At 34.9% G+C, this 17,563-nt stretch overlaps 1 protein-coding gene across 4 annotated transcripts in view; it reads left to right on the forward strand.

Moving 5' to 3' along the window:
• The window catches only part of CCDC88A (coiled-coil domain containing 88A), a 125,264-nt gene that overhangs the window by 99,950 nt on the left and 7,751 nt on the right, over positions 1 to 17,563 (forward strand). For 3 of the 4 annotated variants that reach the window (XM_065891695.1, XM_065891697.1, XM_065891694.1), the window contains exons 22-29: positions 2,799 to 2,985; positions 7,178 to 7,323; positions 10,429 to 10,521; positions 10,650 to 10,864; positions 14,177 to 14,260; positions 15,249 to 15,452; positions 16,048 to 16,119; positions 17,110 to 17,190. In XM_065891695.1, coding sequence (XP_065747767.1) covers positions 2,799 to 2,985; positions 7,178 to 7,323; positions 10,429 to 10,521; positions 10,650 to 10,864; positions 14,177 to 14,260; positions 15,249 to 15,452; positions 16,048 to 16,119; positions 17,110 to 17,190 — 1,082 coding nt within the window. The remainder of the gene's footprint in view (positions 1 to 2,798; positions 2,986 to 7,177; positions 7,324 to 10,428; positions 10,522 to 10,649; positions 10,865 to 14,176; positions 14,261 to 15,248; positions 15,453 to 16,047; positions 16,120 to 17,109; positions 17,191 to 17,563) is intronic. The other variant, XM_065891696.1, reaches the window with a different exon arrangement.

Here is a 17,563-nt window from a genome sequence, read left to right on the forward strand (position 1 = left end):
TTTCCATGTATGTCGATAGAATTTACATACTTTATTGAGACAGAATGTAATGAAACCTGACTCTTTATGTCTTTCTCTTTCTGCTAGTCTGGTATCCTGATTCTTGTCTTTGAAGGTGCTAAAAGTGAGCAGCTATGTCATTTTCTAGCTCATTGTTTGTACTTTTAGTTTTAACTGTCTTAGGTTTTAATGGTCTCATATTGCCATGGGGCAATTATTTTTTAATTTGAAGCCTTGGGAAAATCAAAACTTGTCAACTGGTGATCACCCTACTTCATAAGAGTACATTTTCAAAAAATTTTTGGAAGCCTTTGAAAAATTTAGACAGCCTAAACATTTGTACTGCTTTTACATTGCCGTAGCAGAAGTGCTGAAAGACAGCACACAAAATTCAATGGGGATCATTCATTGAGTATTTGTCCTATTACAGATTTAATGCAATCTATTTTTAGAATTAAACATCCATTTCTTTTCCTTTATTAAAAATATCCCTAGGCTTCTAGAGCCATTTTCATTTTCATACTTAGTAGTTTTTAATTTAGGAATTTTTACAACTAGAAATTCTGTACTGATGGATTTGAACTTTAACAAGCTCAACACCAAGCTAGAATCAAGGAACATATATTTGTACAGTATAAACAACAGAAGACCAAATTATGACAAGTTATAGGATACAAGAACATATTACATACATAACATTGGGGAATACGTTTAGTCTGGAAGTCCCATCTTCAACCTAACCTTTTTTCCTTGTTGGGATTCACACCAAACTGGGACAGTTTGTGAATTTGAGTAGACCTTCCAGAAATCTGTTTTGCATACATTAATGAAGAGTCTCCAGAAAGAACTCAGCCTAAATGATAAGAAGAAATTGAGCATGACAAACTTGAACCAGAAGATTATGCAGGCTTGGAAGGGAAGAGTGGTCCTGAGTAGAGTATTTTCTGTCTCTCAATGCTGTTCTTGCCCAGCTTTTATGCACTCATGCCTGTGTTCTAAGGGAAGAAAAGGTTTTAAGTAAAACCTGAAAGAGCTCTTTTACAAATAAAAGATATTTGTGAAGACTTAATCTAAAGAACAGTAGTTTATCCATTTCTCTAAATAGCGTAAGTTTTAATCTTAGATAATGCCAAACCAAGAAAGTTGGTGGACTAGGTTGTCTTGGTCTCTTTAGAATTATGTTCACTGAATTGCAGTTTGGTGTTAACGTTCTCAGCTTTGAGGGACAATGTTAAAAAACTCTCTTAAAGAGGTTATTTTAGTATTTGCCAGTGAGATGATATTGAGGACATTGTTTATTCTACCTCTTTATATCCCCTCCTGCCATGAAGCATTATGTAGCTGTCTATATGCCTCAGTGAGGTTTGCCCAGCTGTTACACACATTTCTAAAATGTTTTGTACTTTTAGTTTTAACTGTCTTAGGTTTTAATGGTCTCATATTGCCATGGGGCAATTATTTTTTAATTTGAAGCCTTGGGAAAATCAAAACTTGTCAACTGGTGATCACCCTACTTCATAAGAGTACATTTTCAAAAAATTTTTGAAACAGCATGCATTCATACATGGATTCAACCTATTAATGGAGTGTTTATTGTATGTTTCTGGTCTTGCCATTTTACTTTTTTACCAAGTCATGATTTTTTAAAATATTATTTTATTATTTATAATTCTTATAAGCGTACTCAAAGTGTTTGGAAAATGAGTTGAATTAAATTATTAGATGTTCTGAGCAAGTATCATCCTGAGCAAAAGTTTATTTTGTTTGGCTCCCTCCACCTTTTGTGGGTTCCTGATCTTAATTCCTTCCATAAGATGAAGGTTAGTAAACTACAGCTAGCTTAGCAGGCCACATCCAGCCTGCAGCCTGTTTTGGTACAACCCCAAACAAAGAACCGTTTTTACATCTTAAAACGTTGTGGTGGGGGACAAAAAAGAAGAGCATGCTGTAGATTGCATGCGACCCACAAAGCCTAAGGTATTTATTACTCTCCGGTCCTTTATAGAAAGAACTTGCTGATCTCCCTCCTAGAGGTCAGTGGACCTTGTTCTAAAGGTATAATAGTGGAAAGGAACAGAAAAGGCTATACTGTGATTTTTACAAAAAAATCCAAAATTTATCATGAATAATTGAGGACTGCATAAATATGAACAATTTGCCACAACTGCAGAAATCTCAATAACTAAATTTTTTTTTTTTTTTGCGGTACGCGGGCCTCTCACTGTTTTGGCCTCTCCCGTTGCGGAGCACAGGCTCCGGGCGCGCAGGCTCAGCGGCCATGGCTCACGGGCCCAGCCGCTCCACGGCATGTGGGATCTTCCCGGACTGGGGCACAAACCCGTGTCCCCTGCATCGGCCGGCAGACTCTCAACCACTGCGCCACCAGGGAAGCCCTCAATAACTAAAATTTTGATTGAAGTTTGTATATCTCAGTTATCTGGCAACAGATTGATAGATTACCATGTCTCATACTGGATTGATTAATTTGCTCGATCTGATTTTTCTTTATTTTTCATGTTGAATTGTAGAATCTGAATTCTCTAGGTTAATCAAAACTGGATTGGTTATTTTCTCTTTTGTCCTTTAATCTAAATATTTTTCAATTAATACTTAAAAGTTTTAAAATATAGTTTTTACAGACTAGAAACTGATTCTTGATAAGTTTAATCACTGGCAAGAGAATCTTTTATATTCTTTAAGTATGTCTGAATGTGATTTACAGCATTTTCACACTGTAAATTATAATGAAACCTATTAAGAGAATCTAACTCTATTTATATCATGATTTCTAATTATAGGTTGAATCATACATATAATCAGCTTTTAAAAGAGACTGAAGTTTTACAAACTGACCATAAAAACTTGAAAAGTCTTCTAAATAGTTCCAGACTGGAACAAACAAGATTAGAAGCTGAATTTTCAAAGTTAAAGGAACAATACCAACAACTGGACATCACATCCACCAAGCTAAATAACCAGTGTGAGGTGAGCTTAATAAGTTTAATTTGCTGTTTCCTTCTCTTTAGGTATCAAGACTTGCCTAAAAAGTAAACAATCATATTATAATAATGATAATAGCAGTATATGTTTAGTGGGGTATTTCCAAAAGAATTGGTCAGGGATAATTGAAATTCACAAATCATTCAGAAAAACTTCCTTCTTCCTTTATCATTAATTTCAACAATTTTTATTATTAGTTTAAACTTATATGTTCAGATACTTTGAAAAATTAACTCTTGTTTAATGAAAAAATGTTTACTGACCACCTGGCATGTATTAGTAAACCAAAAAGGTAAAAATCTCATTCCTTGTGGCGCTTATATTCTGGTGGAAGGAAGCAGACAATAAACGTAATAAGTAAGTGAAATATATAGTGTTTCAGTGTTTCATTACATACGGCTGTGTAACAATTTACTCCAAAACATGGTGGTATAAAACAGCCATTTTTTATGCTCACATATTCTGTGGGTCAGAATTTGGACAGGGACAGTGGGGCCAGTTTGTCTCTGCTCCACTTGCATCTGGGCCCTCAGTTGGAAGATTGAAAGGCTGAGTGCATGTTTGGTGTTGATGCTGGCTATCGGCTAGAAGCATCAGTTTCCTCTTCACGTGATCTCTCCCCATGGACTGGTTTGGGCTTTCTCACAACGTGGTGAGAGCCAGACAGAAGCCATGTCTATGTTAACGATCAAGCCTCAGAAGTCATGCAGCATTATTTCCCCTGCATTCCATTCACCGAGGCAGTCAAAGTCCCATCCAGGTTCAAGGGAAAGAGAAATAGACTCAGCCTCTTGATGGTGAATGGCAAGATTCCGGAAGAGCATATGGACTGGAAATACTGCTGTAACCATTTTGAAGATTAGTCTGCAACATATGGTATGTTACAAGATGATAAGTTATGTGCAAGTAAAAATGGAGTAGGGTAAAGGGGGATAAGGACTCCCAAAGTGGATGAGGGAGTATAGATTGAAATTTTAACTAGGCATCCCTGAACACAGATTTGAAGATTAGTGTATTATTATGTGGATATCTGGGGAAAGAACATTCCAGGCAAACAGCCCACACAGTGAACCTAGGTCAGGGGAATACTAGTATGTTTGAGGAATACTCAAGGAAGCTAGTGTGGCTGGAGTGGAATGAGCAAAGCGGGGAGAGTAGTAGGAGATGAGCTCAGAGATATGCCTGGGCCAGATATGTTGCCTTTATAGACCAATGTAAAACACTTTTCTGAGTAAAACAGGGGAGCCATGGGAGAGTTTTGAACAGAAGTGACATCTGCCTTATGTATACAGGTCTACTCTTAACATAATTCCATGCCTCTTCCCATGATTGTTTGATAAAGTGATACAAGTTTTGAAATAGAAAAAGGATATTGAAAGCCTTAAATAATTCTTAAATTTTATGATTTGTCCCTAAATTGTTAAAGCTTGAGTATAGCTTAACATCTGAATTTCTTGGAACTTTTAGGAAACCAGCACTTAAGCAAACCCTTAAATGGAATTAGTAATAGACTGCATCAGAAAAGTAATACTTAAAAGCTTTTTGTCTGAAATCACAAACTAATAGAAAAATTAGTTTGGAATCATACATATTTAATTACCCAACAGAGTTCAGAAATTATAGAACATTCATTCTGCCTGTGATTTATAAAAGTTTAAATAAAATATAATTGGGGTAATACACTTACAGAGGAACATGACATACAGTGAAGAACATGACAAAATCAACTTCCCCGGAAACAATAAAATTGGACAGAACTATAAAAAACAACCTTTTTAGGGCTCTGGAACTCAAGCAAAGACATACAACAAATTGAGAAGAATTTGTTAAAGAAAAACTACTCAGCTTTGGGTAGGAGGTTGTTTGAGGCATTTAATCATGTGACTTCTCCCGTTCTTAGTCCCTTCCTCCCTTTTCTCCATACCTGGTAGTTCAGGCAAGGGGCAAGCCTTGAAAACCAACCACTTTGCTACTGGAGGGGACTGGCTTGATTTGAGCAGAGAACAGGAGAGTTCCACACCCAGGAGGGCTGTCAAAGGTCAACTGTCAGATAGCCTGAGGTTGGAATGTTAGATGTGGCAAGTCACAGACCAGGAAACTACTCAGAAATTTAACATGGAGATCCAAGGAATGAGACAGCTAGCCATAATTTGTCTTGATAAGGTCCTACATGTCACTGGTGGTCTAGAAGACTGCTCAGGAGAGATCAGAAAGGGCCCTAACTACCTTATCCCTGGCTGATTGTCCCAACTTGAGTCAAATGCTAACCCTTGGGTAGGGGCTAAGTCATATAATAACATGATTTGGAGGGAGTGGAAAAATGAATCCATGGTGTCGGAGGTTCGTATAGTAGTTAATCTTTGTGGGAAGGGGTGGTAATTGGAAGAGACCACAACAAGTGTTTCTGGAATACAATTAATGTGCTGTTTCTTGATCTGGGTGCTGCTTCACACATGAGTTCATTTTGTGATAATTCACTGAGCTGTATATACACTTAAAATTTGTTCTCTTTTCTGTATATGTGTTTTATCAGTTGTCTACTGATGCAGTAATGCTGTATAAGAGCCATAGAACCTCAGTGGTAAGGGACAGTAAACATTTATTTTTGCTCATGAGTCTGGGTTAGCTGAGCAGATGTGCTAATCTGCATTGATGTGTGCGCTAAGATCAGTTGATCTTGGTAGGGCTTGCTCCTGTATCTGCAGTTAGCTGGCACGTACCCTGAGAGCTGGCTGGTCTAAGGTGGCCCCAGCTGGTGTAACTTGTCTGTGCCATGTGGTCTCTTATCCTTCAATAGGATTCCAAGAGACTGAAGGGAAGCACATAAGCCTCTTGGGGCCTAGGCTTGGAACTATCACACCATCACTTCTGCCTCCTTCCCTTGGCCAGAGGCATTCCAAATTCAAGAAGAGGGAAAGTAGATTCCACTTCTTGATAGGAAAAGTGAGAAGTCACAGCACAAGAGGGTACAGGGAGGAGCACTGCATTCAATTTTGCAGTGAATCTACCACATATGTTGTATTTCAATTTAACAACATATAGATAAATAAAACAAATATAGCACAGTATTGACAGTTGTTAGATCTAGATGGATATTCATAGTATACTTTCTGCTTTTTCTTTTTTTTTTTTTCTTGCTTTTTCTCCCTACGTTTAAAAAATATATTCTACATGTGACACTAAATTTTGACAATCACTACTTTGGGCTCTCTGACTTCTACTGAAACCTCTGGCCTAACTAAGGCATATTTCTAATTTCTATTGACTACAGAGAAGAAGCAGCTCAATCATGCTGGCAGCCTAACTACTAGTAATAATCAGTAGTAATACCACCCATTTATGTATTTATTTATTTATTTACTTACTTATTTTTGCGGTACACGGGCCTCTCACTGTTGTGACCTCTCCCATTGCGGAGCACAGGCTCCGGATGCGCAGGCTCAGCGGCCATGGCTCACGGGTCCAGCCGCTCCACGGCATGTGGGATCTTCCCGGACCGGGGCACGAACCCGTGTCCCCTGCATCGGCAGGCGGACTGTCAACCACTGCGCCACCAGGGAAGCCCCCACCCATTTATTGATACTAGATTACCTGACTCCCCTGGATCAAGCCATAAAAATTATACACAAACTGTTAAGGTTTCTTGAAAACAGTGGTTGGGGAAAGAATGAGGTATATTAAGTACCTACTGTGTGCCATAGGCATGACACCACATACTTTACATATATTATTTAATCCTTGCAACAGTCTTGGGGGATGGGAGTTGTTATCCTCAATTTATAAGTGGGGTCATTGAGGCTCAGAGAGTTACTAATTTGTTCAGCATTTTATAGCTACTTAAACGGAAGGCCAGAGATAGGAATCTAGCTTTGGACTCTAAGTCAAACAGCTGTAAAGAAAGCAGTGTTTGTTTTTGGAACTAGATAATTTATTATATGTTAAACCCAGTGTTTGTGAGAATTAAGAAAACATATGTGTCCAGCACATAACCCAGTACTTTAGCTGTCATTATTACTAAAATAATCACGCATGTTCTAATCAGAGTACAACTATCTGATTGTTCAAATAGCAGAAGACTTAAATCTTTGTGAAGTACTTATATTTTTCAGATGTTTTGGGGATTTATGTTAAATATAAATGTTGATATTTTTAAAAATAAATGTTTGTGTTTAAACAGTTGCTAAGCCAACTTAAAGGAAATTTAGAAGAGGAAAATCGACATCTACTAGATCAAATTCAGACATTAATGCTACAGAACAGAACACTATTGGAGCAGAATATGGAAAGCAAGGATCTTTTTCATGTTGAACAAAGACAGTACATGTAGGTACCAAATAATCTTGCACTCTGAAATATTACTCATGATTTTATCATTGCCATACCTGGTGGCAGAGGAAATGCAATGCTAATTTTTCTTGATTTTCAACATTATTATTTCGATATATATTTTTTTAATGTTTATGTTCTGGGCTAATAACCAGAAAAACTAACATAAAAACACATGGATCCTACTCTTAATGAACTATTAATATAAAGCAAGAAATACAAATAAATTCTGTAATGGAGGTGTGTATAGGAAACCATAGAAATACAGCAAATATAAGGGAAGGAATACCTTAGTCTGCAAGAGAAGGTGGACTTTCTAAAGATGATTGCTTGAGCTGAGACTTAAAGGTTCAGTAGGAGTTTGCCTAAGGAGGCATACCAGCCAAGAGAGCAGCAAATGCAGAAACAGGAGGTGTGATGAAAGTATATTATTACTGTGGTATAGGATCTAAAAATTAATTGTTCTTGCTGGAACAAAATTGAGGAAGGAGGAGTAGCAGAGAAGTGGCTAAACACTCAGGAGCCACTTGACAAAGGTTTTCTTTGCCGTACAAAAGACTTGCTGAAAAATTTGATCGGGAAGTAATGTGATCAGATTTGTGCTTTTTGTTTGTTTGATTAATTGTTTGTTTAAACCACTGATGACATTAGAGTGTAGATTGGAGGTTCTAAGAATAGAGACAAGGACTAAGTTTTAAGAAGGCTGTTGCAATAATCTAATGAAAAATAATTCATAAGCCATGGTAGTTGAGATCAAATATCAATACAAGAGAGATGTGAAAGATAGAATTGACAGAGCTTAATTATTGGTAAGTTGTTTCTCTGTTGAGAGTGTAGGAATCTGGTAAAATCAGAGATTTTGGCCAGGTTAGCTCAGTGGATAGTCTTTGTAATACACCATGATTCATCTTTACTAAATTCTTCTCTTCCTCTTGTTCCCTAAATGAGAAGCACCATAGTATAATAGAAATAGCACAGATGTTGAAATCAGACAGCTCCTAATTCAAATCCTAATTCTTCTCATTACTAGTTATGTGACTATAGACAAGTTACTTCATTTCGTTGATCATTGGTTTCTTTTTCTCTAAAATAGAGATATAACACCTACTTCCAGCATTACCCTAAGGCGTAAATGAAATAATATGTGACTTTCAGACTTAACGTATATAATGGTGAGCTTCAGGGCACATTTGAAACCAGCATACACCATACATTTTTTTAAGTGTCAATTTTATTACAAAATTTGGGGCAAGGAACATTATTTTTATATTAATACACAGGTATACCAAGGAGCAAAAGGTAGAGTTTGTGTGAACTTTTAAGGTAAATGTAAATTTCAAAGAAATTTCACATTTTTGTCTGGCCACTTTGGATCTTTAATCCTTTAATCCTTTTGGCAGCATGTATGCCTTTACTCTCTGCCATAAGGGGTATTTTAGCTTAAGAAGCAGTGAGTGTATCTAAAATTTTAGCATTTAAGTTTCCTGTCCCTTAAGCAGAGGTATTATCCAACACTTTTTCTTCTTAATATTATGACCTTTGGTGAATAATCCATTTCTAAGGTTTCAGTGATTGTATGTATACAGTTGACTTATAAATATTAGTACCTATTCTGACTTTTTGAATTTATACTTAAAATATCATCTTACATGTCAGACAGTTCGACCTGAATGCCTCTGTCACATCGTCCTAGTAGGAGTGACAGTGAATAAGTAGTACTGAGAATTTGGAGTTCCTGATGATATTTCAGCAGGTAAAAGGAGAAAAGAACTGGGAGGTATAGGCTGTGTGCTATTTGAGCTGTGGTATAACTAATGGCAACATCTATTCACAAAGTTCTTCTTCCATATAAACTCTCAAATCATTTCCTTCTATTTCCCACTACCCTAATTCTTCCCTCCCACTCAATTAGGCTACCCCCATTAGCATCCTGAATGCTTTCTTTACCTCCATCCTTTCTGATAATATCCTCTGCCATCACTGAGTTAAGGTATCTAAAGCATAGATTTTATAATGTCACATTGTAGTGAAACCTTCAATACTTCTGATTTTCTGTTAAGCTAAATCTAAACGTGTGAAACTCCCTCACTCCTTATTCTCAGCTCAGCTGTTTAATTTAGCATTTTTATTTTTTGTGTCAGTCTATTTGATATGGCCTTTTTCTTCATGAGGCTTTCCTTGGTCATCCAAGATGGAAATATTTTCCCTTTTATAAGTTCCTTTGGTACTTCCATGGTACTTTTATTTTGTCATGACTACTATTTTGGATTATAACAGTCATTTGTGTATGTATCTTCTCTCTCCTACTGTACTATAAGCAGAGCTGGGCAACTTACTATTCATCTTTATATACACCTCATGGCTCATGCCTTCCTCACTGTGAATGATCACTAAATATTTGTTTAATAAATAGTATTCTTTGGCATCACAGTTTTCTTAGAGAGATCATTTTACTTTCATTTCCCTATATAATATATACTGTGAAGAACATAAAAATGAAACTGTGGTGAAGCTGTGGTGAAGCTAGTCTATTCATGCATACCTGGAGGCAGGAAATAATTCTCTACTAGTAAATTAAGCCTAAATAATTCTGCCATAAAGGAAAAAAATCTGTTTGCATGAAGATGTCATTGTAGTATTACTTATTGTATTTGTAACTGTTAAGCAAGCTATCCAACATTTTAATTTTTTGCCTATATAAATTATGATAAATCACCCTTCATACCAAAAATGATTTGATATACTAAAGATCCAGAAATAGGGGAATAGTCAGTGTTGATATAATGTTGTTTAATAGCTGTAAAAAGATGTTGAGAGAATTCTTTTGTCATGATGATATTGTAATATGGAAGATTTTCTTCAAACAAAAATCCTATTGAAGAATTGAAACTTTAAGTCCTATGTCCTTTTATTTAAGTAAGTCGTAAATTTAAAGAAAATGAGAAACTTAGAATAATTCCATTGTTACTACCTATTAAATTCTTAGTTGTCAACCGTGGTATCTGTATTTCTTTATGTTCTGGGGAGAAGTTAGATCATAGTCCCCAAATAATACCATTCATAACTGTACAAAATATGATGCATGTCCTTTTATTTTTATAGTGATAAGTTAAATGAATTAAGACGACAGAAGGAGAAATTAGAAGAGAAAATTATGGATCAATACAAATTTTATGACCCATCTCCTCCTAGAAGGTACTATTAACCAGGTTTATTTTCATTTTTATTAAAACAAAACAAAACAAAACAGAAGCTTCTGATTTTGAGAGGGACTCGTATGTTGAATGTTAGACTGATAAGAATTTTTTTAAATTATTTTTTAGGAGAGGCAACTGGATTACTCTAAAAATGAGAAAACTGATAAAGTCTAAGAAGGACATTAATCGGGAGCGTCAGAAATCACTAACATTAACACCAACCCGCTCAGACTCCAGTGAAGGATTTCTTCAACTCCCCCATCAAGATAGTCAAGACAGTTCTTCAGTAGGTTCAAACTCTTTAGAAGATGGCCAAACTCTGGGGACCAAGAAAAGCAGCAGTGAGTGCTTAAACTCTTTAAACATTTGTGATCTCTAGTACTGATTTAGAGTCCTTACTGAAGATTTCTTTTAAATAGCTTCCACAGTCCTTTGGGATAATAGTCTGATGAATGTGTTTCTTTTTAACTCCATATCATTTTAAAATTCATTGCCTACTGCAATACTGCATAACCACATGATTTTCTATATTGTGTATTTAGAGAAATACCATACACAGAGATACCATCATTTGGCCAGGGAGGTAAAATAGTACAGAAAGACCAGTGAAATGAGAGCCAGAATACCTCTGCCACTTGCTAGTCCTGTTAACATGGGCAAGCCTTTTACCTTTGTGTCATACTTCACAGGGCAATTTTGAGGAGCAACCGAGAAATATTTATAAGAGCTCATTTTCAAAATTATTTATAACTTAATAATAAGGTTTTTTATAATGACGTCTCACTCATACTTTGATGCTGTCAAATTGGAGAAAAGTTACATTGTGGGGAAGCAAAGAAAAGTCGCTATGAATTTGAAGAGAATGTTATTCAATGATTTAGAAATAGTTTAAGGTTATAAAAGTTATTGAGGGATTGTTTGGTAAAGGTTCAATGAAAATAAAATAGAGATATAAGTTTGTGCATAAACTTGCGATTTAACTTTTTAAATTACAAATGTAGAAGTATAATATCATAACGTGCCCTATACAATTAATACTCTCTTGATTTCATTATTAGTGCACTTTGCTAAACATCAAGAGCAAAGTAAAAGCCTAAAAAAGTGTATTTTAAGAGAAAGAAAAGAATCCAGTGGTAGGCCCTTTGAAGATATACAAGAATTTGACTACTAGCAATGTTCTTATAAAATATGTAAACAGGATACTATGAATCCACTCACACTATAACCAGAATCACTAAATTTAAAAGTATATGTATGTATATATAAACATATATACATATAGTAAACTATATATGTGTGTATGTGTATGTGTGTGTGTGTATATATATATGAATTTCAGTACTATTCTTCTGAAGTATAGTATAGGCAAAAACAGCTACTACTTCCCCCAGGGGTAGACTCTCCATATGGGCAGCTCTCAAAACACTCAAAAAACTATATAGATGTTGTTTTGTCCTCAGGGGAGTTATCTCTGAAAAAACAGTATTTTAGAGTGTAGGAGATTAGACATTCATTATAGGCTATATTTCAGAATGCAACTATAGCACCCTATAAACTAGAATCCACAAGTAAGCAACAAAAAAATCATACACATACCTGAGTACCTATTCATATATACATACATAAATATGTACAAGTGTGTGTGTGTATAAGAAAGTGGTTTAATTCTGTATATCCATATAAGATTAGTCTTGTCAGCCAAATCTACATGAAACCTGTGAGTATGGTAGAGAGATCATCAAGTTTTCCTTAAAAAGGTGCCAGATGATTCAATTTTATCTGCTACCTTTGAATATAAAATATCTTACATCATATTTAATGAGAAATGGTCATGGGTATACTTAATTTTTTTAATTAAAGGAAGATATTTCAATTCTGATATGAAAATATACAAAAGAAAGGCACAGTCTTTTTTGAGGTAAGATTGTTTGTTTCAAATATAAATCTGTCATTCCTTCATACTCTCTGCTGAAACATCCAGAGTAAGAATCAGAAGGAAGTAATATTCTCCTTTCCAGCAGTTGTTCAGTTTTAGAATTTTAAAAATAAACACAAAACCCAACCATTCTAATGTTCCCTTAATTTCAAAATAGTTTGGGAGGAGAACATTGTATATCTGCAAACTAATTGCCATAAGAAGGATCACATTCCACCACTGGCAAATTTAAAACTCCTTTTATCCTGTCCCTTTTGGATGAGTGCCTGTCAGTAAAGCAGTCTATGGAAAACAGTTGAAAACAGGAAAAGAAAGTATCTAAACAAGACAATGTGTGCATGCTGCAACCACTCAGCTTTGTTTTAGCTAAGTGTCCATTTTTACATTGCTTTCAGTTCATTTCTTTTTAATCATTGAAAACAGCTGTGTTTACCAAGCTAGAAATGAAATAAAAGCTTAAATGAATCATGACTATTCTTAATAGCAATCAAATAAATAAGTTAAAAAGCTGTATGTCCTTGCATTCTCCTTAATGAGTGATACTCGTCAGTTTGTCAGAAGAGCTTTTTATTATTTATAAGATGATAGCAAACCCTGAGAAACAGCATAGTTATTAAGGCTGTGTACAGTATGCTTTTAAATCTTGATGTGAGTTTTTCCCCTAGCTCTTAAATTGCAGTTCCAAAAAGGTGTAACAGTTTTTCGTATTAAAATCTTCTTAAAGTGTAGCTTAAGAATGTTAGTGACTCTAGTGAACATTTTAATTTTTATGTTAACTCCTACTGCAGTATAACCCTAATTTTCCTTCATATAATTTTCCTGCATAGTGCTACCTTTGATTTTTTTTAATAACCCTAAAAGCCCTTTAAAATATCTAAAAATGTTATAAATACATATTTTTCTGACATTTTTGCTTGCTTTAGGTTACTTCTTTATCTTTTAGGCTTATCAAAGCTTAAAAGCTACTATCAAAATACTGTTTTTTCTTTCTCGCAGCCAACCTTTTGCAAAATGAAATTAATATAATTGTCATCTTTTGAAAGACTTCTCTTAGAAGAGTATATATTTATGTGGTGCTGCTAAATAATGCACCAGAATTCAGTTTAAACCAAGAAGTAATTCCCTATTTTCTTTTTTAAAGTTTAAGGAAATAACGAAAAAATTTTTTAAGTTTCTTTAGATTATTTTAAACATCCCCTAGTTTTTGTTGAGGCATTTTACTAATGCCTGTACTAAAAATGTACAGGATGTACATTTTTCTGAATTACTTTTTTTCAAAATAAAATCTTACAATTTAAAAAGTTAAAGAAAGCCTGAAAGCCTTCTACATTTTCATCATGTGTACTCTGTGATCCACCAGTAATGGCCCTAATAATAAAGGTGTATCTTTACAACTTAACTAGGAAAATTGTTCCTTCTGTAGGTAGTTCTAATCAGTTCCTATATTTCTAGGACTTTAGTCAATCCAAGCTTTCAAAGTATATGTTTCTCATCATTGTCTTCAGTGCTTTTCCAAGTATTTTAAAGTATCAAAGTACATATTTCATATTTCATTATCACTCAGCAGCACGAGAATAATAGCTTTAGTATAGTTTACATAGCTGAAGCTCAGACATTCATTTCTGTCCTTAATTTCAACATTTAACTCCCATCTGTTCTTCTCCCTTTTTTCTTTCATTTTTCTGTTTCTGTTTTTCCTCATGCTCTGACATTAAAGTGGTTGCACTGAAAAGACTGCCCTTTTTGAGGAACAGACCGAAGGATAAAGACAAAATGAAGGCCTGCTACCGTCGTTCCATGTGTAAGACTTTATGACAGTTCAGCTTCTTTCAAATGACTACACTGGCTTCCATTACTAATTTTTCACTAACCATTCTTTGGACTGTGCCAATTTTCTTATTTTGCAAAGTGCAGTCTTCCTGTAATACAAGGAGCTGGAAGAATATTTTTTTTCATAACTGGCACTGAATTTGCATTATATGTATGTTCACTTATACATATACATGCATATGTTTAGTCATACATGTAATATACTTGGAAATTTCCAGTACTTTCTAAATGTTGGCAGAAAAAAACCTTTAATTTTATATGCCATAGAGATTTCTTCCCAAAGAAATTTACTTAAAGAAAATATAACAAAACCTTTAGCATTAGGTATTTAATTTCTTAATGAACTAGGATTAAATAAATAAAGTGGCCTGTAACCCTTGAGAATGTTTGTCATTCTTTATATAATAATACTCTGGTTTTTCTTTTTTTAAGTGGAATGGGTAATTACATAATCACATTAAATGTCTGTCACTTTGGATATCCTCTCTTTCAGGTTTTTATTGAATGGTATACTTATTTGATTCATAAAATGAATAATTTCTTCAGTAATCTGCTCTGACCAAGGACTGTTTATCATTTTCAATAGTGATGCTGTAAAGAACTGCTCTCCATATTACCTTTATTCATTCCATTTTTGTCACCACAGAACCACATTATGAAGGCTTCTAATTATATTGTACATCACTGCTCAAAAGCATGGCAGTTGTACAGAGTAAAATTCCTTTTCCTATCTTTAAAGGGGGTGGAGGGTGATAAAAACATTTATTGAAGTTTATCAGCCTTCGGCCTACTCATTTCATTCAGCTGAATGCATGTCATAATTCAAATGACCTTGTGGTTAGTTTTTTATTTCACTTGCATTAATCCATAGACAAAAGTCAGATCATTTTTAATACAAAATAGAAATAAGAGCAAATACATTAACCATGCTGATTCATTTGCTTTCATTTGCATCCCAGCCATGAATGACCTGGTGCAGTCCATGGTCCTAGCAGGAGGACAGTGGACAGGTAGTACTGAGAATTTGGAGGTTCCTGATGATATTGCAACGGGTAAAAGGAGAAAAGAATTGGGAGCTATGGCCTTCTCTACTACAGCCATCAACTTTTCAACTGTCAACTCTTCTACAGGCTTCAGATCCAAGCAGTTGGTTAATAATAAAGGTATAGGCCGTCTGCTATTTGCACTGTGGTGTAACTGTTGGCAACAGGAATTTTAATTTGACTTTCCCATGTTTACTTTTTTGACAGCAGCAACCTGAAATAATGATCAAAACAATCTGGATTTGATCTGAGGGAATTTTCAAATCATTTCAAAAATTTAAAACATTGTACAACTAAAGTCTTTACTAGGCCTTTCATAATAAACAGATAATGAACTAACAAGAAATGGAAAAGTAAACCAAGTAAAAGAATGAGAAAAGGAGAGAGTGATAGAAGCTTTAAAAAAACAAAAAAAAATAACCTAGAAACACTGTAGCATCACAGAGAACCACATAGAGCAACCCAGGCTCTTGCTTTGATTTGCAGGGTCACAGACAGATTGTTTCAGTGCTTCTGGTGTTTTCCCTAAGCAAGTCAACTCTCATCAGAGCTATTCTGTTTCTTACTCCTATTCGTTTCTGATGGAATCTATGAAATATGTTAAATCAAGATGTATTACACATGGTTGAAAAAGAATTTCCATATTCTGCATAAATAAAATTTTATAATTTTTTTGTTAAAAATATTTTTATATTCATTTTGCTATTTTATGTAGATACTACATCCTTTGAAGACGTAAGTCCACAAGGTATTAGTGATGATTCTAGTACGGGATCAAGAGTTCATGGTAAGATATGAACTTTATTTAGAGAGTACATATTACATACAGAATGAGAATGCTAAAACTCTTGCATTGACCTGCTGAATGTAGCACTGCCACCAAGCATGTTTTCTCTAACCTGCATCTCATAGCTACCTCTGCTATTTCTTCAAACCTACTACACCCTTTTGCCTTTTTTAAGGTTATTACTTCATCCAAATTGTCTCTGTTTTCATCAAGGTCATTTATAAAGTATGCCTGCACAATGCTCAAAGGTAATTTTGTTGCCATTTTGGCATAAGGTTAAAGTGATGAGATACATTTTATGTTTGATTTTAAAAATACTCACTTTGGCAAAGGACAAACTCTAAGAAACCACATTTTCTGCAATGTTGAGCATTTCAGAGTTTTTAGTTTCTATCTGGAAAGTCATATCTTACCAAACTAAATTAACAAATAATGGATAACGGAATTTCATATGTAAAGGAATATGTTAAAGGAATTTCATATGTAAGCAGGACTTCAAGACGTAGGATAGGGCCATGTTAACTGTGCAATTGTTTCCCTTGTATGGATAGGAATACAGGACATTAACTGTGCAGATGCTCATATTCCTCCTGTTCGTGGCATCTCTGCAATGTGCAGGGTTCCTTGTCTGATCTGTTGTAAGTGACCTAATCACCAGTTTTTTTTTTTTGGGGGGGGGGCATGTCATTCTGTTCAACTAAAACAGTCCTGGTATCCATCTAGAAATCCATTTCCAAATCTAATTATGCACTTTTATCTTCTTTTCTTTGAATCTCAGCTATTGTCTGAGAAGTGTCCTGTTCTCTCAGCTGTTTAACTGAACTATCTGGAAATGCCTTTGCTCTCTAATCTGTAAGATTCAACTCTGTGGGCATGCTTAGCCTGTGAAAGTATGCATGATTGCTTCCTCAAAGCATTCTGTAATCAGAATGTAAAGTTCATTGTCGTCAGCTGGAAGTTTTATCACTGTCTCCTGATTTTTTCATTTAGCTTCGAGACCAGCCAGCCTTGATAGTGGCAGAACATCCACTAGCAATAGCAATAATAATGCTTCACTCCATGAAGTCAAAGGTATGCTGTAGGTAAATTTATTAATATGCTCCATCCATTTCCAGATTTAAAAGTGGGAGATTGATGAAGTTTCTGGGGTAAAGTATGAAATCCAAATCATTCTATGTTTGGAACATAGTTCCTTGGAATATTTTATACTTTTCACATTGCAATACAAATGTATTGTAATGTGTACAAATGTAAAAACAGGAGCAGTTATTTTAGTTTCCATTTTTCATCCTCACAGATAAAATCTTTTTCTTGTAATCTTTATATTTCAAAATATCTGTAGGTTCCTATTTTACTTACATTTTGTCATTGTCTTGAAAGTGGTTGTCCTTAACTTTCTCATGATACGTGTACATTGAACTCACAGAAGGTGTTTTAGAAATAG

Source organism: Phocoena phocoena, chromosome 14 (assembly GCF_963924675.1).
Source record: "Phocoena phocoena chromosome 14, mPhoPho1.1, whole genome shotgun sequence".
Classification (NCBI taxonomy): Eukaryota; Metazoa; Chordata; class Mammalia; order Artiodactyla; family Phocoenidae; genus Phocoena; species Phocoena phocoena.